Below are 26,456 nucleotides of genomic sequence, written 5' to 3' on the forward strand. Positions count from 1 at the left end.
TTTTATCCTCTTGTTCTTTTCTTCTCTTACACTGTAAGAAGCTCTGACAGTGTACTTGATTTTTTTCCCCTAGTTTTCTTCTCCGTTCTTAACCAGCTTCTGATCCCAAACTATAGCTCAAAACCATTAATTATGTACCTAGATTCTCTTCAAGAGAAGCTTTACAATTCTAGTATCACTCAAAGAAAATATGTAACACATATATCCTGCTGCCTGTAAAGTAAAACATGCGGTACACAGAGACACGTGCGCGCACACACAGACACACAGGCAGGCAAAGACACACGCTGTTGACCGGCCTCTTAATTCCTGGTGCCCCGGCCTCACCCATGACTTGGCAATCCACTGGAGAAGGTACACAGGCCAATGCAGTTTCAAACTCAAAGAATGTGTCCCGGATCCCCAGGTCAGAGTCAATGTCTCGATGCAGGAATCTGGGGGTCCCTGGGTAAACGTCGTCGTTGCAGATGAAGCGGATGATGAAAGCATCAGCCCTCCCTGGGAAGAAGACCAGACTGTAGGAAACCACAGCAATCACAGTGCAGCCGTACACGCGTGCGGCACCAGGACAGTGTGCCCGGGAACGAGCCTCCAAGCCACCCTCTGAGACAATCACGGCGAAGCGCCAGGTCTGGTTCAGGGATCCAACCTGAACTACAAAGTGGCCATGTTCACTGTGACAGTGACCCACGTAAAGACGGTCTACACCGTGAACCTGGTGCCTTGGCATTCTTCTATTCTAGGAAGTGTGCAAATGCGGTACCTGTTTATCCATCCAAACATTAGGAAAATGTCCCTCTCCTTTATGGGTTTATTCGACAATATTTACTAAGTTCCTACTACACACAGGAGTGAAAGAAACAAGAAAACCCACCCTACTGGGAGCTGACACTCCGGTCCAGTGCCCAAGTAGTAAGCAAACTAAAGGCAACCCCTCACAGACCAGTTGGAAAAGAAGGAAAACGCAGCAGGGACAGGGCCTAAGAAACCTCAAGGGTGGTGGGGAAGAGGCATGGTGGTTTCCAACGCAGTGGCCGGGCTCCCTGAGAAGGTGCCATCTGAGCCCCCCCGCCCCCCGAACAAGTGAAGAGAAGAAACGAACTGCCTGGCAGTCTTGAGGGGAGAGCACTGCGGACAGAGGGAACAGCAAGGACGAAGGCTCAGGTGGGGAAGATGGGAGAGGGTGGGCCTCCCCAGTTCCAGAAGCAGGAGGCCAGCGGGAGTGAGCTAGCACAGTGGTGGGTGTCCCCGTCAGAGGAGCAGCCAGTGTCCCTCGGCCACTGGACAGGGCTGGCTGCTACTCTGGGCTCCCGCAGGGAGGGGACCACGGGTGGGTGGTGAACACCGGAGGCTGCGCTAGGGGAAGAACCCTATAGGGTCATCGACACGTTAACCCTCACAAGGGACCAGAGATGCCCAGCTAATACAGGAGGAAACTGAGGCAAAAAGAGGGTAAGGAGCAAGTCTGGGGCAGCACGGCTCTACACTACCAAACGTAAACTAGATAGCTAGTGGGAAGCAGCCGCACGGCACAGGGAGATCAGCTCGGTGCTTTGTGACCGCCTAGAGGGGTGGGACAGGGAGGGTGGGAGGGAGGCGCAAGAGGGAGGAGATATGGGAACATATGTGTAACTGATTCACTCTGTTATACAGCAGAAACTAACACACCATTGTAAAGCAATTATACTCCAATAAAGATGTTAATAAAAAAAAAAAAAAAAAAAAGGGCTGGTTATACATGTGCTGCGCCCCTGAGGTTGCCAGCGCCTGGATTCAAACCCAGCAGAATAAATGTCAGCGGCTGTCAGCCACACGATTAGGGCCAAAAAAAAATTATATATAAATGCCTAATCTATTTCATTTTTAAACAGCACTCTGGAACTGGAGAGCAGAAGAATTATAAACAAGAATGAAGCACGCTGCTTTCTGGATACTGAAGTGAGTGAGCACCTGACTGTTTTGACCAAGAGTTAAAGAACTTTCCATCTGTAAAGCAAAGGATTGCCACTCCCCCGGCTCTACTAAGTTCTCCTCTAGCCAACTAAAATGATCTCAGTCTGTGGTCCAAACCCTCCCCAACAAATGATACAGGACAAGATCAATTCCCTTTCTAGGACAACCCTTCCAGGATCTGATAGCAGCCCCCAGGCCCCATGTCTTCTGTCCCTGAAGTTAAGAAGACCCCAAATCTTCAATCCCCTTCACAGGAATCCTGAGCTCATTCCTTCGACGCCCTAAGAGTTCTCTTCCCAGCGTGTTAATGGATCCGTCAGCTTGAGCGCGATGCACAAAAGGAGCCAATGACCGCAGACTGCCACGGGTGCAGGTGGCAGAGCCATCCCCACTCCCTTCTGGATACTAAGTTCCTCTGACGTCGACTCAGACGCCCCTCATATTTTCCGCCCCACACATCACACGACTGCCCCCTCCTGAGTCCATCCCGGTGTGGTGCACAGAGCACAGGTTTAGAAGTCAGAAGGCATGGGTTCCAACCTCCGCCCTGCTGCTCACTGGCTGTGTGTGTGGCTGCACCTCTGTGGGTCTCCGATCCTCAACGCAAAAGAGACCCGAGTTAGTCACAAGAGTCAGGATGAGGATTGAGAGACCTGGCTGCCAGCCCTGGCTCTGCCCGGCGCTGAGCCAGTGGCTCTGTCCAGGGCACAGGGCCTTCCGGGGCCTTCGTCACCTGTGAAGCAAGAAGGTGGCTAAGCGGAGGGTGTGAGCGCAAATGAGATGCACGGGGCTGGCGGAGAACCAACCCGCTAAGCGCACACAGCACTCCACACGGGGGCACACACGGCGAGCATTCACGACGGTAGCTGTGACTCCACCGCCACTGTCCTCCCGAGGCCCTCAGACTCGGCCTTGCACCTTATGACACCAAAAATGGCAACTTTCAGTTTACAGTCACAGCTGCAGGAAGGAGTAGAAATGTGAGCCCACTGGAGATGCAGAACTGTATTTAGAGACACAATAAAGACTGAGTAGAGGAATTGGAGGAAAGAAAGAAATTTAGGAAAAAACAAACTAACTTCTGTTACCTTCACCCACCGCTTCTTTAATACCTGAAAAACACAGCACAAAAGGCCAAGCGAACACACTCCTATCAGAGGAGCCGCTGGAGGTGCAGGTGGAGGACACCCGGGGGCGGGCACAGCAGAACCTAGTGGCCGGGACCCCTCCGGCCGCGGGATGCACTCAGGCGGCTGGGAGAACACACCAGAGGCTGGGCACGTGGGGCTCAGAGGCGGGGAGGGTGGCGAGGACTCAGAGTCTACAGGCACGCCCGTTACACTCTGAAAGGTTTACAGTCACGGAACCCCCAGGACACCGGTCAGCTGCAAACACAGGGACGTGAGCTCACCTCTGGGGTGGGAAGGAAGCCCCGTGTAGGTCAGAGTTATGAAGCCCTCGGTGGACAGCTGGAGGCTCTTCTCCAGTCCCACCAGCCTTCCTGGCTTCAGATTCTTCAGCTCTTCCGTCTGGGTCTCTGCCTCACAGCCGGAAGCTGGCTTTCCATCCAAGGTGCCACAGACGGGCATCGCGCCGCACACGTTAAACTGCAGGCCAGACAGCGAGAACCACACACCAACTCAGGCCACGTGACTCACCGCGAACATAACCCCGAGCAACTCAAACAAACCCCGAGCCCAGCCAAACAGGGTTGCCTGCTTGTTATCCAAACAACTGCATAATTTGTTCCTTATTAGGCAAATGACCAACTTTCCATGCCTGGCCAATTAAACCCTGAAGCTAGTACATAAAGCAAAAATCAAAGTCCAAACGGCAATGCCCATAAATTGCCTGTAAGGCTTTATTTATACAGCCCCGTATCTCTAAATGCATGAGACACATTGCATATAACAATGCAGCATGTATAAGAGAGAGACTGTTAAGTAGCCAGAATTTTACAGCATTTTTGATTACATGAGGAAAAGCATACATGGTTGAAGTCACATTAATTAAAAGTAAATATAATGGGATACCCCTGTATTTCTTAAAGCTGTTGATACCATTGGATTTAAATCCAGTAGTTGATATAATGAAGCAGGATATGCTCTTCGGTATGAGACACGGAAAGGAAAGACTTCTCTACAACTGGTATGTGCCCGTGGACGACGTATAAAAAGTTAAGAACTACACGTACAAAGTATTTTTCCTTCAGACCAAAGTTTACTACTTAAGAAATGGCCACTTAAGACCACACCCAGGCAGGTGCCCTGCAGCCACGTGAGCTGCGTGGTCACAGAAGTACGTAGTATGTAGGGGCAGCTGAGCCCGGCAGGGCCAGGTGATAAGGGAACAGTGCCAAGCAGCTGGCTGGTGGGAGGTGGCGTCCTGAGCCCTTCTGGCAGCACAAGGGCTGTGTCCTGACTCCCGGGAGCCTAGACACCCACTAATCAACTCCACTTCCACTTGCATCATCCACAGTCTGTCCCTGCTGTCTGCAACTGTGCACCTGCCGCCTCCCGCCCCTGCTACTGCACGGGCACAGCCTTTCTGGCCTGCTTCGAGCATACTGTCTACGGGGTCAACTCTTCCAGTATGTCCGCTACAGAGTTCCTCTTTGCTGGCATGTTCTCCCTGGGCTCGCCGCCTCTGGCATGTCCTCTATGGGGCTCTCCTCTTCCGACACGCTTGCTCCCTGTGGGGCTCAGCAAAGGTCCTGTCTGCTTCTCACACTCACACAGACAGCCAAATATACTGTCACCTATGATAATCTGGTACAAGCTAAACTCCAGAGCAGCAGCTTCTGAGAGGGGGTGGGGAGAGGGAGGGCTGCAAGCCACTGTGCTGCTGAGTGACGAGCCCTGTCAGGTGCCTTCTGGCTCCGGAACAATCCGCAGGCCCTCCCGCATGCGCTGTGCCTGCAAAGTCCCCTTTGCATCAACGTGCTATGACAGTCTCACCCCAACTTCCTGTTTCAAAGGGTATTCTCTTCTTCCACTGTGGATTTTGCTAGAAGTTAAACCTAAATAAAGATTTTTTAAAAGCTTTCTCCCTGTCTAGCAGCGCTTAGTTTACAACAGAACAGCATTAAGTGGAGATTTTCCTCCTCACCGCTCCAGACACCCTGTCAGGGCCGCCCATGAAGGAAGTGCCGTCAGAAGATCCCAGAGCACTGCCATCGGTCGTCTCCCTCTTATAGGGGAATATAGTTTCCACTTGACCAGTAGCTCTGAAACCCCAGTGAGCATCAGAGCCACGTGGGGCCTTGTCAAAACAGACTGCTGGGGCTTTGCTGTTGGTGCAGTGGTTAAGAATCCGCCTGCCAATGCAGGCGACACGGGTTCAAGCCCTGGCCCGGGGAGATCCCACGTGGCATGGAGCAACTAAGCCCGCGCGCCCCAACTACTGAGCCTGTGTTCTAGAGCCCGTGCGCCACAACTACTGAGCCTGTGCTCTAGAGCCCGTGCTGTGCATCAAGAGAAGCTACCGCGATGAGAAGCCCGCGCACCGCAACAAAGAGTAACAACTAGAGAAAGCCCGCACGCAGCAACTAAGACCCAACGCAGCCAAAAATAAATAAATAAATTTTAAACAAACAAACAAAAAACCCAGGCTGCTGGGCCCCACCCACAAGACACTGCACCTCCTGCAAGCTCCCAGGCGATGCCCACGCTGCTGGCCTGGGACCACCACTCCAGACGCATGGCCACGGGTTAGGAATAGTCTATTTTCTAAAGAATGACACCCTCACATCTGCACCATAACAGGATGGGGTGACGGTTTCACCTCATTTCCCCTTCAATCTGGATTTTCTCATCTCCTCCTGGGTAAAAGCTGCCGTCACAGGGCCCTGGGCAATTCCTGAGGGCACCTGCCTCCCCTGCAACCAGCTGTAGGTGACTTTCACACATCCTCCCATCCTTTCAAGGCAAATCGGAAATCATCACACAAGCCTTACCACAAAAGTCTTCCCGATGCCCGACACCACATATCCTTGGGAACTGTTTAGTGGGTTCAGATCAAACACATACCCACTGTTGGGGTCCCTGATGGAGCAGGCCTGCAGGAACAAAAGAGGCAAAGAGGCACATTCAAATCTGGTCCATGAGAACATGGCAAAGACAGAGCAGCTCCAAAGCCTGCCCCGTGTGGACTGCACTGACGCTAAACCCCGTCCGAGAAGCAGCCCTGGGAGAGCTCACGGCCCCTTCCAATACCGCATCTGAAGCGCTCCAAGTGGGACACCAGCTCAGAGATGCTGACCTCATCTGAGCTCCTAAGGCTGCTTCATTTACCTGAACAAGACCGCTGCCGACCCCCAAAGAAAAGTGAGGAACCGTAAGAGACCCACAAATAATTACCTGTCTCTTCCCCTCTTCTAGAAGGGATAACGAGCCCCCCTCTTCCCCCACCGCCTCGTTTCTTTTTTCCACCCCACCCGCCACATGCAGAGAACGGAGCAGTGGCCACAGCCTCAGAAAGCACTGCCGGCGGGCCAGGGCGGCGGGCCCCAACTCCCACCCTCCCTGGGTCCCACAAGCCCGGGACCCTGCGCCAGGAACATTCATCTGGGTGAGCCTGGCTCTGCTGCCTGACGGAGCCCTGAAAAGGGAGGGAGGGAGGGAGAGAGGGAGGGAAATCCATCCCATCATAAAGAAAAACACCCCGTGCTGTGAACACAAGGTACACCCCTGGGAGGGCAGAGAACACATCTCAGAGCAGCTGGCTGCCATGTTCTGCAGGCAGGGGTTCACCGAGGGCAGGAGCGCGTGCCAAGGCCAAAGAGCGGCGTGAGCCCAGCGCTGCAGCAGGCGCGGGGCTGAAGCAGGGATGCGGCTGGAAGCAGAGCATTAAAACCTTAAACATCACATTAAACCACACGGGCTGTGTCCAACAGACGATGGGGCACGTTTTAGGCACGGTCGTGCTATTTAAGCACCCATCTCTGCGGTGACGGAGAGCCACCGCCACGCTGAAGGGACAGCGATGTGGAGAGAAAGGAAGGAACCCAGAGGAAAGCTGGAGGCCCTGGTTCTCATCCCAGGACTGGGAGCCAGGGCTGAGGGAGAGGCATGCGGGATGACTTCCAGATGCCTGCTGTCGAGGCGGAGGAAAGGCAGACGCTGTAAGGGATTAAGAAGCACAAGGGGAGGGGTGCAGAGCCGGGACACCCGGGTGGGAATGGCCAGAGGCCCGGGACCGCACCCGTACCTGGTCTGTGTCTGTCGTTACTTGGACAGGACAGGCAGCCTCCGTGTTCCACAGGAAGCTGACCACACACTCCCAGCTGAGAGAAAATATGGGATGGGTGTTCTGAAAGGACAAATCCGGGATAAAAGTCAATATGAGAAAATGGAACTTGCTCTAACCAAAAGAATATGTACCTGATAAATAAAAAGAGCTAAAATCTATGGACTACCATGGGACAGTGCTAGGCTAGGTGCTGCACGTGACGTATCTAATTATAACTCAACGTCCTCAGCATTCCTACTGAGGAGATGTTCTCTCTTACGCTCGGATGCTGGGATATTCACCTGAGGTCACGCCAGGAGTCAGTGGTAGAACTGGGATCCAAACCTAGGTCTGAGTCCAGTTCACGCTTCTGAAAACCGTTCTACACCCAGATGCGGAACAAGAGGCAGAGCCAAAGGTGCCGGTGCGTGTGATCACAGCCACGCAAGTGCAGACACAGGCGAGACTGACCTATGGGGTGAGGGATCCGCACGGGGCGGGGGAATGAACCAGGAAGGGGCACAAGGAGGCTCCCGGGCTCTATTTGCAGCCGTGGGTCTAGTTACAGGGGTATGCTCATCCCACTGTGAGTCACTGACCATCTGGGCACTTTCCTGGGTGTGTTTTCAATAACAAGTGTGATGAGCATTCCTCAACTGAGCCTCAGAACAACCTCTACCCGCCCTCTGTGTACAGATGAGTAAGTGGAGGCACAGAGGAGGTGAGACGCCCGCCCAGACGCACAGGTGAAGGAGATGCTAGGCTGCCCCACACGCCTCACCCACCGAGCGCCCTCTGATCTGAAGTCCCCACCCTCTCAGCCGCAGCATCACCAACAGTGAACTAAACACACACCCATCCCTCTGCCTCACCACACGGCTGCGGAAAGTCCTGGGACTGCGGAACTCCGCGGGACATGACCCTCATTCAGTGTTTCCTGGGCCCATGAAATGCGCAACCCCCTGCAGCACTGCTGAGGGATACAGTTAACAACGTGCAATCGCTCTGAAAACTGAACAGCACTGTCCAAATAGGATGTCACAGGAAAGCTGAAAAAATAAGGGTCCGAGAGAACTTCCTGGAACTGTCCACTATCTCTGTGGCAACGAGACACCAGAGAGAGGAAACGGAGCGGGATGAGGCCCAGGGAGGGGACGCCCGGACGTGCCCAGCAGGAGGCGAGGGCCGGGCTGGGCAGCCAGCATTCCTTCCTGGGACGGAGAGCAGAAATCCAGAAATCGGGAAGCCGACTCCGGCTTATCAGAGTGTGTGTTTACAGCTCAGTTATGCGACACTTTCCTTGCACAACTCAGGCTGTGCTCAGCCAGCTAACATTTTCCTTCCCTTATCAGAGTGACCTTAAGCTCTAAAGACATTATCTCTTGGGAAAAACTCGTGTGCTGGCAAAGGACAGAGAAAACTTGGCGTCTGCAGGACGCCTAGTATGTAACTGACTGAGGCCCCCTGCCTGCGGAGAGGAGTGGACACACCGGGCCGGGTTCTTGTCTACGAAGTGAGAGGACGCTGTAGCAGACCCTTAAAAAGTGGAACCAGCCCTTGGAAATAATCTGTTTGATAATAAACGTGAGCTCTTTATTATTCCCACTCAGTGTTCATCTAAGAGTTTGGCAATTATTCAAAAAAACACGTGACCCAGGTATGAATGTAAAGCTCCAGGTTAAAAAAAAAAATTAAGTTTAGAATAACAAAGTTCTGGAAATGGACACGAGTGATGCGTGCCCAGCACTGTAAGTGAACTTAATGCCACTCAACTGTACATCTAAAAATAGCTAAAATGGTAAATCTTATGTTATACATCTTCCACCACACTGTTTTTTAAAAAACCAATGGGGACTATTCCCAAGGACCCCGGAGCATTTTTACTTGGAGTTTTCTCTTCTGTTCTGCCCTGGCCGAGGAACTCGGGCCCAAACGCAATCACCATCACCTCCTCCATTTCCCAGCCTTGATTTTTCATTCCTGCTTTTCTGACATATTACACACACCTCCCTCCGTGTTCACCCACCGGCCTGAGCTGCACCCAGCCTCAGTCTCCTCTATGAAGTCTGCTGTTTGGACTGAACCGTCTCTAAGACCTATTCTGCAGCCGTGATCCTCTGATCACCAACTCACAGGGACTAACAGGCAGGGCGGCATCTGTACCACTCAGAGAAAGAACTCAAGTCTACAGAAGACCATACAGCGTACGTCACAAACCAGCAGTAAGAGATCAGGCTTAAAGTTGAGAAAGGACAGCCACAAAAGCACCATTACTGTGCTCCTTGCCTCCTTGAGTTTGTATCAATCACATGCTGGCCTGAAGCAGAATTAAGATCAACCTTTGTCCCTGTGAAGAGACACCCAAAGCAACCAAGGTCATGGGTGACAAGCAGCGCCTTCCTTACCAGGCTGCCCCTGGAACAGACGAGGTGGATCCTGGTGGTGTAGGTGGTCCGTCTCCCATCGCTGGTGGTACAGGCTGAGCCATTCACATACTCCAGGAGGAGGCTGCCGCTGTCCTCCACCATGGGGCCCGTCTTCGCCATCCCCAAGTTGCTGATGGAGACGGTTTCAGAAAATGAACCCTGCAAACATGCGTGTCCGTTATGTTTCCTTCTGAAGAGAAAACAACTGATTTCCTCATTACTAACACAGTGGATTCTCATTATTCACAGTAGTTGTGTTCTATAAACTCGCTACAAATGCTGAATTAGTGAATACAGAACCACCGTTCGTACACAGAGGGGAAACACAGTCAGCCCTCCATATCCACAGGCTCTACCTCTGCAGGTTCAACCAACTTCAGATCGAAAATATTCAGGGGAAAGAAATTCCAGAAAAAACAAAACTTAAATTGGCCACCAGCATCTACTAACGTAGCACTTACACTGTGTTAAGTATTATAAGTAACCTAGAGGAAACTTAAAAGTGAGGATGTGTGTAGGTGATGTGCAAATACTGCGACACTATATATAAAGGTCTTGGGCATCCTTAGCTGTTGGTATCTGCCGAGATCCTGGAACCAATCCTCACCCCACGCACCAAAAGGGACGACTGGAGGTACCTATATGCACACTTATGTCACACAGACTGTGATCTGAATACTCAAGATCCTGGTAGATTCTATTTTCTTTATTTTACAAAAGAGAAAACGAGGTTCAGACATGCTAAGTGACTTATCCAAGGCCACCCCACTAACAGGCATCAGAGGAAGGACTCAAACCCCGCCCACCTGGCCAGGAGCTTCGGACACCACACTGCCCACCCCCCGTGTCTCCACCCTCTGCCCGTCTGGGTAGGAGGGCTGAGACGAGAACGCAGAGCCATGTCAGGCCACTCTGCGCGTGTCCACGGAGCACTGTGAAAGCACCTGGTACTGATCTGGAGTTACCAGATAAACATGAGCAAGTAGACAACTTCGCAGATACAGAATCTGAGAATAACACGAGGACTGACTGTCCTTTGGGGCCGTTGCTCTGACAAAGAGCACGCGCGCACGTGTACACGTGTACACACCACGGGGTGCTCACTCTGAACCACCAGAGAGCGCTCACCAGCTTCCTTGAAAACACCTCCAAGCTGCCGTGTAACAGAAGCCAGGAAAGTACATTCCCGACATGCTGTTTTTAAAGAAGCACACATACATCTTTATTTGAAGATGCACCGTGTACACGGAGCCCAGGGAAACATACCAAAGCTCCAGCAGTAACTGCATTCCATCGGATGACAAAGTGCAGCTTGCACCCTGGCGAGAGCTAACACTTGGATCTAGTTCATCCACAGCAACTCTACCGAGCAGGTGGCCCCCTAATTAGTCCAGAAGTAAGAGCTCTGGGAAGCAAAAACTATTCTTTACAGATGTCTGCCGCTCACGCAGAGACACTTCCTCTGCCGAGTACTGGGAGCACGGGAGGCCCCCGACACCCCGGCTTTTTTAAATTTTAAATCTGAACAATGACTCGAATAGGATCACATCTGTAGGGGGCAGGGGAATTCACCCCGAGGCCCCTCTCCCACTCAGAGGGCTTCTCGTCAGCAGCCAGGCCCGCTTAGACCTGAGAGTCCCAAAACAGCCCCCTCCGCCGCCAAGCCCTGGGCTCGGGAGGCGGCAGCAGGCTCACCCGGTCGCTTTGGTACGCCATCTGGCAAGCGGACGCGGAGCGGTCGCAGCCCGGCACGGGGCTCAGAGGCCGACACACGTTTATGTAGTACTTCCTCCAGGCGCTGTGCGCCCCGGCGCTGTCCAGGGCGAACCAGTTCCCTCCAGGACCAGCCTCGGATTTTGCGAGACTAAAATGGCAAAGGGAAATGCATGCTCTTCAAGCTGACAGATTTCGGTCCTACGACTCACTTCTAAGCAGTTAGAGAAATACCGAAGGAAACGTGCCCCGCCCACCAAACTACCAAAGCCGGCACACCTGTGTTCTCGAACTCACTAAGCGCAGCCCCCGGCACACCTGGAACTGGCCCCGCACCTCTGCACCGACAGGCATTGCTTAAAATGATGCAGTGAAGACTGAGGTTTTGCAGGGCGAAGACTGGTTGATCCCGCACAGGCTACAGGACCATCAGCAGAATTCCTTCTGCTTAGAGCTCCCACCTCGGTCCTGTACCTAGAGCTAACCTGATTCCCTATCATCGGCTGAGTTCCATGCTCACCAGCAGGGTCTAATCAACCTCAGTCAGCGCTGTCTGGAGTGGGGCCCGGCCAAGGGCAGGCTGACATGCCTCACCTGGAGAGATCGTACTGCTCCATCGTGGAGGGGTCAGTCACCACACACTCCAGGGGCTCCGCCGGGCAGGCGTAACTGCTGTACCACCGGAAGTTGTAGGTAGAGTTATCTTCTTCCTAATCTCAGGACAAGGACAGACATGGGAGGGGTGGCAGAAAGGAGTAATCATTACACAAAGCCAGCATTTCTAAAAAGACAGGGCACTTTTTTCTAAATAAAAACGACAGGAAAGTTAATTTACTTTGCCCATCCCCTCTCATTTTATTAAAAGGAAGATTGCCCAGTAATAAATTAAGATGGCAATCTATCCTCTGTTAAACGGGAATAAGGGATGGTTTTGATGCTTTTGTGTGTTTTGTACCCAAAACCAACAGTGTCATGGGCTGTGACTGAGGTGTACAGCCCACTGAAGCAACAGCTCAGAAAATGAATACTGCCCGTGTCCTCTGGCAAATCTAAAAGGATTAATTAAAATCATAGGAGATGATGATCTGCCCAGGAAACCAGACTAATGATAGCTCTCCTTCTAAATAAAGGTCCCAGGACAGGCTCCTGTGTAAGCCCTGAGGAGCCAGACAACTTGATGGTTTATCCCCAGGGACCATCGCAGCTCCTACGTCACCTACAACAGAATCTTGTCTCGCTCCAGAAAAGTCACAAGCCCTGTGTTGACCACGTTTTCCTCCTCCCCTGCCTTTACAAGACCGACATTCTCTCCTTCCTTGCCTGCCGCTCTGCAGACGTGCACACACACAGCCCAATTCCCACCTGATATTCAGGGAGACCCACTCCAGCGTCTCGATCACAGAGGAAGGTGAGCAGCGTGGCTCTTGGCGTGTGCCTCTCGTTATTGTAGGAAGTGCCGTCTTTGTAATTCAGCTGGATCATCCCGTCATAATACGAAAGCTTAGCGTTACTGCGTCCCAAGCTCCAAGACTTCCCACCACTAAAACAAATAAACAAACGTCTCTCAGGAAAGATACCAAGACCAGAAGCTCTGTGATGCTGCGAGGCTGAAGGAAGCGCCAGGGACAGCGTAGGGGGTGGCAGTGCCGGGACCGCGGTTAGGATCTCAGTGCAGCGGCGGTGTGAGGGCAATCCCACCCCACACCAGACCCAAATCCACGCTCAGCGCGGCTGGTTTAAGGCACAACTCCCTGGACTAACACACTGAAGGGAGAAGCGTGTACATAAACCCAGCCAACAACTGCGAAGTGCCGACTACACAGAAGGGAGGTGCTGCACGAATCCACGTCCTGTCCTGCTCCTTCCCTGGGAAACAAAAGCTCCCAGCAGCATCCTCTGGTTTTCAGTCCACGTCTTCCCAGAGTTTACACACTCATCATAAAGCAAAGATGTCAGCAGACAACACACCTACTCCAGAATAAAATACCTGTGAGCACAAGATACCTAACGAAAGACCAGGAACTGGGAACAGTTACTTGCCTCTTTGACACCTGACAGGCTCCCGAGTCCAGCTGGCAGGAGCCCACGGACACCGCGCCGCACACGTTGATGTAAAACTCGTACTTCTCCGTCTCCACTTTGTAGGCGCCACTCTTCTTTGTGAGAGGCGACAAGTCAAAAGAAAAGCCTAAAAAAGAATCCAGGCCATCCCGGGTCAGCGAGACCACAGTGAAGAAGAGCCCCCTCAGCTCCCGGCCTCCAGGAGAAGCTCACGGCCAGGCCTGCCCGACAGCCGGGGCGGGAGCTACCAGGACCACCATCACCAACACTTTCCCCTCGGAGACGGGTCCCCCATCCCCACGGCCCTTCTGCTGCATTCACCGAAGACCCGAGTCAGAGCCCAGAACTCCTGGGTGAATACACAACCAGTGTGTTCAAAGCGGGACGACCAACGGCCGTGAAAAGTCAACGGTGCTGGGTTTCTTGGCCAGAAATTCATGCGAAAAGCCTTTTCAAACATGATTTACTTCCTGTGCTCCTCAGGTTTTGCGATCAGCAAACCTACCTCGACTTTGAATATGACAGGTTTTTCATTATCTCAGATAAGCCTGAAACACCAGATTTTCAGAGTTTTGGTCAAACAGTATTAATATAATTCTAACACAGATTATCTCTGAAACACTCATAGAAAATGTTAAGAACAAAACAAAAACAAGCTAAGCAGGTGCAGGTGAGCCTGCCCCACAAGGTGCTCGGACACACACCTGCCTGGGAGTCGAAGACGGTGCAGTTGTCCCCCTCGGTCCTGGACAGCACGCAGGCCGCCGCCGTGTACCACTCAAACTCGTAGAAGCAACCGTCTGCCGCAGAAGTTCTCAGCACTGGGGCACTTTCTAAATCACCTGCCGAAGGGGAAGAAAGACCCATCACTGATCTGGTCTCAAAAAGCTTCCCTTGTTCTAAAGACACTCCTACAAATGCTGATCTGATGCCCCTAGAGTGGTCAAACCTTCGGAGACAGAAAGGACAAGGTTGGGGGCCAGGGCTGCGGGGGAGTCCGTGTTTAATGGGGACAGAGCTTCAGTTTGGGAGGACGAGAAAGCTCTGGAGATGGATGGTGGTGTAAACGTACTTAAGGTACAATGTAAATGTAAGGTGCTTAACTGCCACTGAACTGTGCACTCAAAAATGATTAAAATGGTGAATTGCATGTTACATGTTATTTTATCACAATTCCTTTAAAATGGTAAATCTTATATTATGTATATTTTACCATTTTAAAAAGTTAAAAACAAAACAAAACAAAAAACTGTCCTGGTCCTTGAACTTATCCCACAGCTGGGAATTTATCCAAAGGAAATTTTCCAACAAGAGGGAGAGAGGATATGTCACAGCACAATCACCAACACTGGACACATGCTATTAACTCAACAATAGGGAAAATGCTTAAAAATAGTAAAACCAAAGCCATTAGCAACAAGGAAGCCCCTAAAAATTGTAAACACAACTGTGAAACATAAAAGAGTCTTCACAAAATACTATGTTTTGAGGAACATAAAAATGTGTGGATCTATATAGACCCTGACCCTGAAAAACAAGGTGCATTGTCTGTATCGACGCTGAGATCACGGACAGTGTTTTCAAGCACTTGTGATGTGATGCTCCCCCTTTGGAGGAAGTGGAGCAGCCTCCACATCAGCCTGCACCAGGCCTCAGGAAGAGGAAGCCGTGCCAGGAGCGTAACTCATCTGGAAAACTGCAGCACAACCCCCCTGGACACCGTATGGTTTCTCCATCGCTGCGCTGGGGCTGGGGAGGGGGATCGAGTCCAATGGACCAACACTTCTGGAGCCTCGGTGCTCGGCCCAAGCCCGCTCTGCCTCGTCACCCAGGCTGGGGCCGGCGGCAAACCGAAAACTAAAGAATGTGGCTGCCGCTGGGGAAGCCCACAAAGGCGCCGCGCGTTTGTAACGTGTACCTGGCTTGCACACGAGTGTTATATTTGTGCTTATTTTCGTGTCGCCACACTCATCACCATCTGAGTAAGAGAGCTGAATGTGTCCTTTCTCTCTTGTGGGAGAAGAAAGAAATCTGCCCAGATTTTTACTTCCGTCCTTATCTGGAAAAGAGCAAAGAAAAGGGAAAAAAACAGAAGACGTGATTAAAAATGAGAACGACACAGACGAAGAGGTACCAAAAGTGAGCCGAGACCCCGCAGGTGTTCGGAGGGTCAGTGGGTTTCTCTTGAGTGACAAGTTTGACAGAGCAGTGGCAGCCACACTGAGGACCCCAAGGGCACCTTCAGGCTTAGGAGGAAAGTACGAGAGTGAATAAACAACGTCCTCTGAGGGCACAAGAGGCAGAAAGGCAAGAATGCACGTTACACCATCCCGGAAAATAACACTGTTCCCCCATTTGTGGGGCCCTCAGCTCTCCTGAGACACAAGGCCTGTCGAAACGGAGGGGGTAGCATTTGTCCCATGACCAAAGCAGAAACTAATTAAACCTGTTCAGCCAGCCAAAAAACGTGACCACTTAATTCTTGGTTCAGTTGACTTTTACTGAAGGTCTGTCTCAAGTCCTTCTTAAATAAAGGCAGGGACACGGCTGGACCTGCTTTTAAAAGACACACCACCAATTCTGAATCCTGGGATAATTCCTAAAATCCAACCTGGGTTCACAATCCCTTATCTAATGCTTGTAACAGATTCCAATTACTCTCACTGTCTGTCGTTTTCCAGGTGAGTCTTAAGTGACAAACAACTAATATGCTATAAATACTTACATCCAATTGAGAAGTCGCAACCAACACAGTTACAGCAAAAGGAACCCAAGGGGTCCAGTGCTCTCACACGAGGCTACGAGTCCACTGGCCTGAAGCCGTAACACTTGAACAATTCCAGGCAGAAACGTTGTTAAAAATCAAAATCAGTTCTACACGAGCACTGGCAATGCTCCTCCACAGGTGACGGAGCGGAAAGATAACCAAGTTTCCCCCAGCCGCTTCCTCCTGTTTCCAGTGAGCCCACCTCAGAAGGCTTCAGCCAACTTCAAGATACCCGAATGCACCAGTTCCCTACATTTGAGTCATTAAACTGTTTTCTTCACCATCCTTTATACGCTGAACCCAGAGAAAGGAGGCTGAGATAAACCACAGGAAGAACTTCTAATTCACTCCAACCTGGATGCAGCCGGGCTCCGCGTTACCTACAGGCACAGGGCACCACTCACCCACAGCGCACACGGCCGCGTCCTCGGGGCAGCCCCTCGCCCGGCCCTTCTGCAAGACCCTGTGGCAGATGTTAATGAAGAAATGCTTCTTTTCTGGTTCCCTCTGGCTGCCATCCACGGCTTCCCAATTCTGTTCCAGTTCTGTAACCAAAAAAAAAAAAAAAAGAAAAAACCCTAAAGGCAGTGATTATTTCTCTGTGAGTCACACCATAAATGGTGATTAAGCAAAAGGTAAAGGCCTGAAGCTCCCGAGGCCTGTGGTTGCTAGACGTCAGGCACTCACGTTTCTGGACCCAGCAGGCTGAGGGCACACAAACTCAGCGAGAATCTCAAACCTGTCTTGAATGTGACAGAAACAAGCCAGCCTCGAACAGCTCCTCAGAAGAGGAGGCTTGGGGGGGGGGGGGGGGGGGAGGGGGGGGGGGGGGGGGGCGCCAGAGGATTAAACAGCAAAATTCTCCCAAGCCCCAAAGTCTGAAATCAGAAACTGAAAAGCAAAGCCAGACGCCAGCCAGGACTTGAGATGCCACTGGTGACGCATCTGCCTCCAGACCACAGATAAGGCAGACGTGGCCCGGGGCTTCGTGCTCCGCGTCCCAGGAAGATAAACAAGATACGTGGTCCCTTAACTCAAAGGGTTCATGACTCAGTCATGCATGAACAGAAGACAATCCGTGGAAGGTAGAAGGAAGGTAGAGCACAGGCTGAGAGCAGACAGCAAGTCAAAGGCGGACCATCCCCAAACAGCCCCCAAAGGCATCACTGGAACCGTGTGGGAAGGAGGACACACAGATAGTGAGGATGCTCCTTGTGCGGACTGGAGACTGGGGTTTGAAAGGAAAATCCCGCGTCAGTGGTAACACACCGGTGTCAATAACCGGGAAGGACTCATGGCCGACCACGACAAACACTGTCCTGAAAGCTTTGGCTGGGCTGGGGAGGGCTGAAGAGCTTCAGGCAGGAGGACTTCTTTAAACTATCAGAGAAGGATGTGAGCTCTCACCTCACAGCTTCCTTAGATATCTGGGTGCAAACGCTACACAAGTAACCCGGGTCCCAGAGAACCGGAGAGGTGGCCCAAGTCAGCTGAGTACGAATGCATCTCTGCGACCTCGCAGATCCTAGGATCTGAAACCACCACTCAGTTTACTGTAAGAAAATTGGGGGGTGGGGGTGTAACTTGCTCAAGTAAACACAGCTGGATGCGGGGCCTCAAACCTGGGTCTGAGCGGAGGTGAGAGCTCTTCCCACTCGGCAGACAGAAATCCAGCCTCTTGACCAGGGCACAGACTGTAACCACGGCACCAGCCCCAGGGCTCAACGGTGCTGAACCAGGAAAGCACCGTGAAGGTTATTCCCCCGGGCAATTCGCTGCCCAACAGCATCTATAGTGGGGCTCGTGTTCAAAGGAGAGCGTTCCAGCACCCCACGAAGGAGGATTTCTCCTTCTAATATGATACTTTCCCAAGCAGCTGGGACTCTGAACACGTGAGTAACTGTTCCAATAGTAGCTGATGACTATGTGACTCCAGGCCATTCTCCCTGTCTTGTGTACTATTCCACTTTACAGAGGCAACTTGCTTCTATCTATGCCCAACTCCAGGGCTGCTAAAAGGGTGAAACTAGAAATCCCCACCTAGATCTGGTTATCCCTGGTGGGTGACCCCATGCTTACTGTTCAGTTTTCTGTGCCCCCTGCTAAATTCCAAGGCCGAGGGGGCAGGGGTCGTGTTCGCCAGGTTTGCTGCCGTATCCCCAGCACCTCGTCCAGCCCCCGCCAGCAACAAACACTCCGCAGGCCTTGGTTCACAGGACAAATAAATTAACCTGATGGGTCTTTATTTACCATGAGCCAGTCCCTGTGACAGGTCCCACATCCCGCCTCCTTTCAGCCTCACAAAAGAATCTGAGGTTGGTCAGGGAATGCAAATCCTGATTTAGAGACAGGAAAGAGGCAGTGAGACGGGTCAGGGGAGACGACACACACCTGTCACCCCAGGTGTGCAACCCTCTGGGCCTCACAGTCTCTGTGTTAAGTGGGAACACTGCCTGCTTGAAGGCTGTTGTAAGAGCTTAAACTCTTTTTAATTGAGCTCTGACTGACACATGACACTGCATCGGTTTTAGGTGTACAGTACGATTCGATGTATGTATATACTGCGCAACGACTGCCTCAGTAAGTGCAGTTAACGACCATTACCACACAGAGGTACCAATTTTCGTGGGGATTTTGACAACTTTTCAGATCTACCCTCTTAGCAACAAAAGTTTTAAAAAAAAAATTTTTTTTTCTAATCACAAAGCACAGAGCCTGGCACACAGAAGGCACTTGGCCGTTTTTTACTGAACTACGACAAGATGAGCCAAGATATTCCAAGTAGAAAACAGTAACGCTGACCTCAAGTTCAGATATCTCGCCTCCTGATTCAGTGTCACTTCTGATAATTCATACTGCTCCGTGAGAAGCGGGGAAAGGCCACGATACAGTTAGCTGACAAGGAAAACTGTAACAGCATTTCCAAACGTGCCCGTGGGAAAGAGGCGAGAGAATATGCGCGAGCACACACGGAGCGGGCGGGGGGCCTACCTGAGTGGCGGGCCAGGGCCGACAGGTCGAAGCGCTGCATCCCGTCGGAGACGCCGCACAGCAGGGCCTCCTTCTCGCCCACGCAGGCGTACTTCGTGTCCCACGTGAAGAAGTAGGAGCAGTCCACCTCCCCGGTGAACACGGGAGCCCCCCTCCCGTTGTTACCTGTGCCGCATCAAAAGGAAGAAAGCACCCACGATGAGACCGAAACCCAGGAACGTCCCAGGAGCAGAGACAGCAAACAGGACACCCGTAGCAGCTGTGCAGGCAAACAAGTTCCGGGCTCAAACCCCAGAGATCAGAGTGGCTTTACTGCGTTTCACACAACCTAAACCCTGCAGGGCAGGCCTGTGTCCCTTTCATCTTGGTGGGATGGTCTCAAGAGGACAGAAGCCTGTTTTCAGCGGGGTGTGAGCCCCAGGCAGCGCCTGGCTGCTCACGGGCTGCGGTCAGTCTCTGAGAGGCTCATAGACACCAAGCCAGAACAGGGAGTCACCGAAAGGGGGGCAGAGATCAGGGCTCCAGTTCCAGAGGAGTGCCACTGGCTTAATGATGTGCGTGTGAGCAGGACACGTTCCCCAGGACTCGCCCCTAAAATGAGCATGGAAAAGGGATGGGGTCTGCAGCCGCTCCCAACTGCAGGGTGCTGAGGTTTAGTAACCTCGTCCCGAGAGGGGCCAGCATCCTGGATCCTGGGGACTCTGGCACGCGTGGGTCTCTAACACCCCACTCCAGTCAGCTCGAGGGAGCCCCACGGGGTTCTCAACCGTGAGCCCTCCCGGCTCAGCTCCGCTCTGCAAGCCAGGCCTTCATGTGCCGCCTCCCCGTCCACGTAGCCTGGGATTCAGCAAACTCTGTTGACTTTTCCCGTACCAGAAATTCTATCCCCTCGCCTTTCCGAGCTAGTGCACCGCTGGCAGGAAGGTCCGTTTTCCACCCCTTGATGGTTTAATAATCCTCCTCTGGACCTCCTACATGATTTACCTTTCTTGAGGTTTAGGGCCCTGAAGTGCACAATGTTCTAACGGAAATAATATTCTGTACCAAGGGCGAATGCTGTTTCAACTGCAACTTCTACTGAATCTTATAAACATCATAATTATAACACCAGCGACAGCGGCTAAGGCACACGGAGCACAAGCTGAGGCAGGCGCCATGCTAAGCCCTGAGCCCTCCACAGGGGTTGGATGCAGAGAACAGGCTCTGTGTTAGGCACTTCACATACATTCGCGTATTTCAACCGTGAAATCCTACGACACAGGGACGACCTTAGTCCCGTTTTGCATCTTTAGGGGGGCTAAATAATTCTCCTATGGCTTCATAGCTAGAGGGCAGAGGAGCCAGTACAGAATCAAATAGTAATGTTTGTATTTGTATGAAAAATGTAACACCATGCTCAATTGTCCCCCTAAGAGTGATTTTATCTTGAAAGGCTTTCTTCCATAGATGAAATGTCAAATGGAAATCTTGAGTATTTTAAAATATATAAGGAAGAGGTTTTCTCAGGTAACCTCCCAACTTCCCTTCCGACAGCACCCGCTCCAGCTGGGGGGTCCGCCTTTCCCACATGCTCCCCACCCCTCTGCCCCTTCAAGGCTTACATACAGTTTAGTCCCATTGGATTGGTATTTCACTGTTCAGAAAAGATCTGTGTTTCCTGAAAACTTGATGCATTCACAGTGTTTTTCTTTTACCAGATAAGTTTACAGACGATTAAATGATACTATGAATGGTTCCAGGGTCCATTCCTACTCAGTAGCTAGATTTGCATCTGAAACTAATGATCTGCTGGGAGAGCCCATTTTAAATAAAATTTAAATAACCACTGGCATGCACCCTACCTGCATTCTTATTTAATTCCTCCAAGAATTTGAGGAGGATAGTAAAGGAAGACTCCCCACTACCAAACCACGCTGTTTATTTAAACACAATGGCCTTGCCCTCAGGACCGCTAAGCCCTATGGTTTCCAGCCACCAGCAGGATGAGGATGACTTTCTGTAATCTCTCCATCAATCTCAACCCTGAAAGTTTCCTGGCTCTCCAGGCTCCAGCACATCCCCCAGCACACCCTTTACGTGGCCTGGGGGTACGTGGATTCTGCACCAGCTGAAGGCAAAAAGTGGGCCCTCCCAGTGAAACCAAGCTCTGGCCTGAGCAGCAGGCGGCTGCCCCATCCCCCCACGGCTCTGGGACAGAAACCCGTGCTGGCTGCTCACCAAACCGGTTTATCTTTCCCTCTAGGCCCACGGCTAAACTGCACTTCCCGCCTCACTGCCTCTGAGGTTGGGCCATGCCTCTTAGTTCCGGTCCATTAAAAAAAAAAACTGCTGTTCCCATTCTGCAGAGTCCTTGGAAGCCATGTCCACAGACAGCAGCAACACGAGGTGGAAAACACAAAGGTCCCCACACGACCACGTGGAGCACAGCCCCCTAAGGCCTGCACGGAATTAAAGAAAATAAGTCTTCAGTGTGATCATGAGTCACCTGAATCTGTGGACAGTTTTTACTGGCCTATGCTAACACACCGCACTCCTCCCCCCAAAACGGTCTAATGTCCTTATGTGACAGGATCACCAATAATCAGGTGTCACATTACATCAAGCTAGATATAAGTTATTAAAACAAATGGTAAAATATATATATATATATATCATGGACAAAAAAATAAACTTATGCACCTCTGTGTCTTGAAATGCATGAAACCCTAGATTCAGAAGCATAAATAATTCCTGGAGATCCAAGTTGAACTATAAATCACATTTCATAATATTCCATAGCCAATCAACACCCAATTCAACATGCAAAAATACATTATTACCAATAAACACAGAATCCACCAAGGGGTTTTCTCTAAAAACTCTAAATTTAAATTCAAACAAGGTGATAATGAAATAATTTTAGCGTACACAGAGTATAGTACCTACAGTTGGCTCCAAATCACAGAGCTAGAAGGAGTCTTAAATATTTCATAGTCCAGCTCCAGCCTGAGAGTAGGCTCAAAAACACCCAAAGTCCCTGGATCTGGTCTCCTTGTCACAATCACAATGACATGAGTCTTCGGGATTAAGGCACTGCTATTAGTTTTGTCAGGCCTGATAATGGCACTGAGGTTACGTGAAGGAATGTCCTTTCCTGCAGTTTGGGTGGAGTGTTACGATCCACTGGTAACGTGACAGAGCATAAAAATATGAGGCAAGTTTGGTGAAACATTAACAGCTGTTAAGCCTGAGTGGTGGGTGTGCTGGTTTTCACTATTGTGTTCTTTCCACTTATACATTTGAAAACTTGTATGACAAAAAGGAATAAAGGAAAAGCAAATGGCCTCTCCTATTTGTTTCCCGCCTCAGCCCCCCCGCCCCGCCCCCGCCCCGGGCTCTAGCTTCCTGGCATGACTCCTGGATGCCCATCCCTCCCTCTTCCCTGGGAGCCCCTGACCACGGGGCCCTTCTCAACATCCTCCTCGTCTGCTGGGATCTTGCTGGATCATTATTCCATCCTCCCAACATGCCCAAATGAGATCAGCGCATTCCCAAAGATCGCGGCCAAGTCATTTATAAAAAGTGCAGACAGAACAGGGCCAAAGGAGGTAGCGACAGGACAGAGGGAGCCTCGGCCTACACAAGTCGCCCACCGCAGAGCAGCCCAGCAGCAGGGAAGTCGGGAGACCCGGGCAGCCCAAGTGCCTGAGGGTCTGGGGACTTGGGATAAGAAGGAGGCTGCATTGCCCAGGGGCCTGGACACAGAGTAGAAGGGGTGGACTTCGGAGAGGGTCTCCTATGAGCCTGGAAGAGGTGAGGATGACGGAAGAAAGATGGAGAATCTGGGGAAGGCAGGGCGGGCATTCAAACCAAAGGGAGATGGATCCAAAGGCCACGCCCAAGCCAGATGCATGGCCACCCCCTGCTTAGTCCCTTCACGCTGATTTCTAGATAAAGTCCAACTCCTCTGCAGGACACACAAGCTTTTCACAACGTTGCTCCACCCCCTTCTTTAGCCATGGCTTGGACACCCAGCTCTGACCTGGTCACGGCTACCCAAATTCCCGCCTCTGCATGAGCTGTTTGTTCCTCCTGCCACAAAGACCAGCCCCCATGGCCACCCAGCTTCTGCGCCCGGCTTGCCCCTAACTGTCCTGCAGGGCTCCCTCACCCAGCACCTCCTCTTAACTGCTTCGGTCCTCGGGGGTAGCCAGACCCCAGACCTCAGTGCCTCTCTCCTGATAAAGGCCCAGGTGACAAACCTTGCCAGGCACCCGCAACCTGCCTGCGTCCCCCTGCACTACGGTCATCACCGTCCTCATCTCTCTCTCTGCTTCTGGTGTGTAAATGCCTGGGGAGTTCTCAGCCATCACGGCATCCCTAGACTTCGCAGGGTCTGAGCAAACAGGTACTAATATAATGTGTTCAATGCATCAACTGAGAACATGCCTCTAATGTAAGCTCGGAGCGCACGTGGCAGGGGTAGGGGGCTGACAGGCAACAGTGGGCTGAGAACAACGGTGATGATGGCCAGTGGCGCCAGGAGTCAAGGGGTGTCCTGCTGTGAGGTCTCCCTTCTGCTTCAGCCCAGGTGATTCTCTGCCGGCTCTCTGGGCGGGTTACCAGCGCTCGGCGGTGGTCGCCACCCCTCCTGCCTGCCTCCACCACCAGACCCGCTTCTGGAGCACGGCTCCCGTCACGCACAGCTGCCTCCCCCAGGACCCGCAGTGAGTCACGCAGGAACCTGCCCCGTGACCAGATGGTTAAGAGCTCTACCATAGAAACACACAAAACAAACAGTGAGGGGCCAGGAGACCCTCAGGGGTGGGGCGGCCGTGCGAGACTGTGCCGGCTGTGCGGACGGGGCCAGACCCAGGCGGCTCCCAGACCGGAGCTCTGTGCAGGGGCTCGGCCGGCTCGCGGCGCACCTGGGGTCACGGCTTGGGGTCCACTGATGGGACGGCTCTCTCACGATGGTGGGATCCCATCACCTCTCAAGAGATGCAAACCGTGTTCAGAATCTCTGAGATACGGACGGCAGTGTGGCTCTGTGAAATGCCAGTGCCACTGTGACATCAAGGTAGCTTCTCCGAGTCACTCAGAAAAACCAAACATTCCACTTAAAAGTTGCCCTGGGGTCTCTCGAGATCCCCAAATCCCACCTCTACAGCAGGGCCACCATTTGCAAAAAGGGTCACCTAGAAACTCAGTTCCTAAAAGAAGAGTTGTTTAGTGACAACCCACCAGAAGGTGGTGAGTAAACCCAGACTGCCGGCTTTGAGCGCACTCCGGGAGAGCCAGAATTCAGGACAGAGAGGCTTTCCCAGCGAGCCTGATGCTGGGCCCAGTCCCCACACAAACAGAAAACGGAAACAAGACGTGTGTGTCAGGCGTCGGCAGGGCGGGGTGGAGTACTCCTACCCGCTACGACAGAGGGGGCCTCAAAGGGGCCACGTCTGCAGGAGGACATCTGAGCACCCCACTCAGCGCTCCACGTTTCCACGGAGCCCGCGCACCCACGCAGGTACGCGGCTGACCCAGGGCGCACTCACCCGCAGTCTGATTGCACGCGAAGTTGATGACGCTCATCCGCTGGAAGCCGGAGCTGCACGTGTCGCCCCCGAAATATACCAAGGTGAGGTCTCCGTCTGAGTACCTAGGTTTTTGCAATACACACACGCACGTGTTTGGTAGAACCAAGAAAGAAACTTGAATCTTTAAACATTTCTACAGTGAGCCTTCGCATACCATCCACAGAGCAGCAGCGACATAAAACAGCGAGCCCTCCCGCAGGCTGGGAAAGAACCGTCTACAGGAGACGAGTTCCAAATGGACGGGCTTCTCGTCCTCTTACTTCAAAGTAATGAGTGGCTGGGAAAAGGCACTGAAGGTTTTGCTATAGGACCGTGAGGCCTCTTCTGCTCTCATTTTTGGATTTTGTACAAAATAAGTAACGCCCAAGAAGACACAGCTTTTCCAGCAACTGCCATAAAGTCTGACCTGAGGGATCCTGGTCCCTCAGGTCAGAGAAACTACATTTTGATAAAGCTTTTGTGAAGGTAACTACCGAGGTAAGGGTCACGACAATTGTGATGAATGCGTCTTCCTAGTTGTTCGACACTTGTGTGTGATGCCAATGGTGTTTCAGATTCTCAAACCACCAGAGAAAAATCAAAACTCCTCGGAAACGTAAATTGTAAAATACGAAAGCCATATCAACTAATGAAATAGCTTTCCTACAGTACGGTTCCCTACAAACAATAGATTATAAAGCGAACCATATTAACAGAAGCATTTTTACTGTAAAGCCAGGAAAAACATCCACCTGGTCAGGGACAAACGGCACTTGCCTGACTCGTGCAGGAAAATAATGCCAGCTTAACTGATTTCCCTATGCTTTGCGGAAAGTGGAAGGAGGAGGAAGGCGGGGGAGTATGCTACGTTTCACAGGAACACGCACGATGCACTTGAAGTTACGTGGAGGCCGTACGCACCGAAGGGTTTGGCTCTGGAGCTTCCCTGCCACTTTGACTTGAGTGGAATCTGACTTCTTCATTTGGCAAACTGCAGCATCCTTCTTATCACAGATGTGTGCTTCAGTTCCTCCACAGACATTCAAATAAAAAACATATTCCTCCCCCTCCGCGGTATAGTACGAGGAGTTTGAAGCTAAGGAAAGGGGAATAAACAAGAGGAGGCTCTGTTACGCACACAGGCGTGGCAAAGTGACAGCATCAAACTTGAAACGCCCACCCCAGGGCAGGGGGAGCTCGGCCCCTGGGCTCTCATTCCCTCTCCCACTTCCTGGCCCCCAGGCACCCACTCACCTCCGAGCTGGCTGAGCGGCTGGAGGTCAATGGCGATGTCGTGCTGCTCGCTGCTCAGAGAGCAGTTCCCACTTTCCAGGTAATCCCTGTGGCAGGCGTACTCAGTGATCCACTCGATTTCAAAGCGGCAGTTGGATTTCGCCGTGAGCTTGGGAAGGGTGCCCTATCATGAACGGGGTGAAAGGAATAAAATTAATTCTTTTCATGAAGCTTAAATGCAGATGTTTCTATGCTTCTGAAAAGCCAAAGGTATGTTATTGGGGTTTGACATTTTTTTGTTCTTTTGTCTGCCTTACAAAAGACTGCATTTCCTTGAAACCCTTCCAGTCCCTTCCAGAGTCACACGCAAGCGTCAGCCTGTGAGCCCGCCCTGAACGCGGTATCACCCGCCCACCACGCCCCTGGCAAGCAGTTATGATGTGTGAAGGGCCTGTGGTCCGTGCACTCCTTTCAATCACAGGTGCCGCTGAGCCTGTGCCAGATGGACGCCCCCCCCCCCCCCCCCCCCCC

At 51.9% G+C, this 26,456-nt stretch overlaps 1 protein-coding gene across 1 annotated transcript in view; it reads right to left on the minus strand.

Annotated features, from left to right (window-relative positions):
* IGF2R (insulin like growth factor 2 receptor) overlaps window positions 1-26,456 on the minus strand; it is a 110,618-nt gene that overhangs the window by 39,826 nt on the left and 44,336 nt on the right. The window contains exons 8-23 of the mRNA XM_007457582.1: window positions 25,947-26,109; window positions 25,614-25,788; window positions 24,672-24,775; window positions 19,141-19,305; window positions 16,554-16,694; window positions 15,301-15,441; window positions 14,087-14,224; window positions 13,362-13,509; window positions 12,684-12,861; window positions 11,916-12,031; window positions 11,304-11,472; window positions 9,588-9,767; window positions 7,162-7,263; window positions 5,909-6,010; window positions 3,365-3,560; window positions 328-498 (exon numbers count right to left, since the gene is read on the minus strand). Of these exons, the coding sequence (XP_007457644.1) occupies window positions 328-498; window positions 3,365-3,560; window positions 5,909-6,010; window positions 7,162-7,263; window positions 9,588-9,767; window positions 11,304-11,472; window positions 11,916-12,031; window positions 12,684-12,861; window positions 13,362-13,509; window positions 14,087-14,224; window positions 15,301-15,441; window positions 16,554-16,694; window positions 19,141-19,305; window positions 24,672-24,775; window positions 25,614-25,788; window positions 25,947-26,109 (2,389 nt within the window). The remainder of the gene's footprint in view (window positions 1-327; window positions 499-3,364; window positions 3,561-5,908; window positions 6,011-7,161; window positions 7,264-9,587; window positions 9,768-11,303; window positions 11,473-11,915; window positions 12,032-12,683; window positions 12,862-13,361; window positions 13,510-14,086; window positions 14,225-15,300; window positions 15,442-16,553; window positions 16,695-19,140; window positions 19,306-24,671; window positions 24,776-25,613; window positions 25,789-25,946; window positions 26,110-26,456) is intronic.

This window comes from Lipotes vexillifer, unplaced genomic scaffold (assembly GCF_000442215.2).
Source record: "Lipotes vexillifer unplaced genomic scaffold, Lipotes_vexillifer_v1.1 scaffold1055, whole genome shotgun sequence".
Lineage (NCBI taxonomy): Eukaryota > Metazoa > Chordata > Mammalia > Artiodactyla > Lipotidae > Lipotes > Lipotes vexillifer.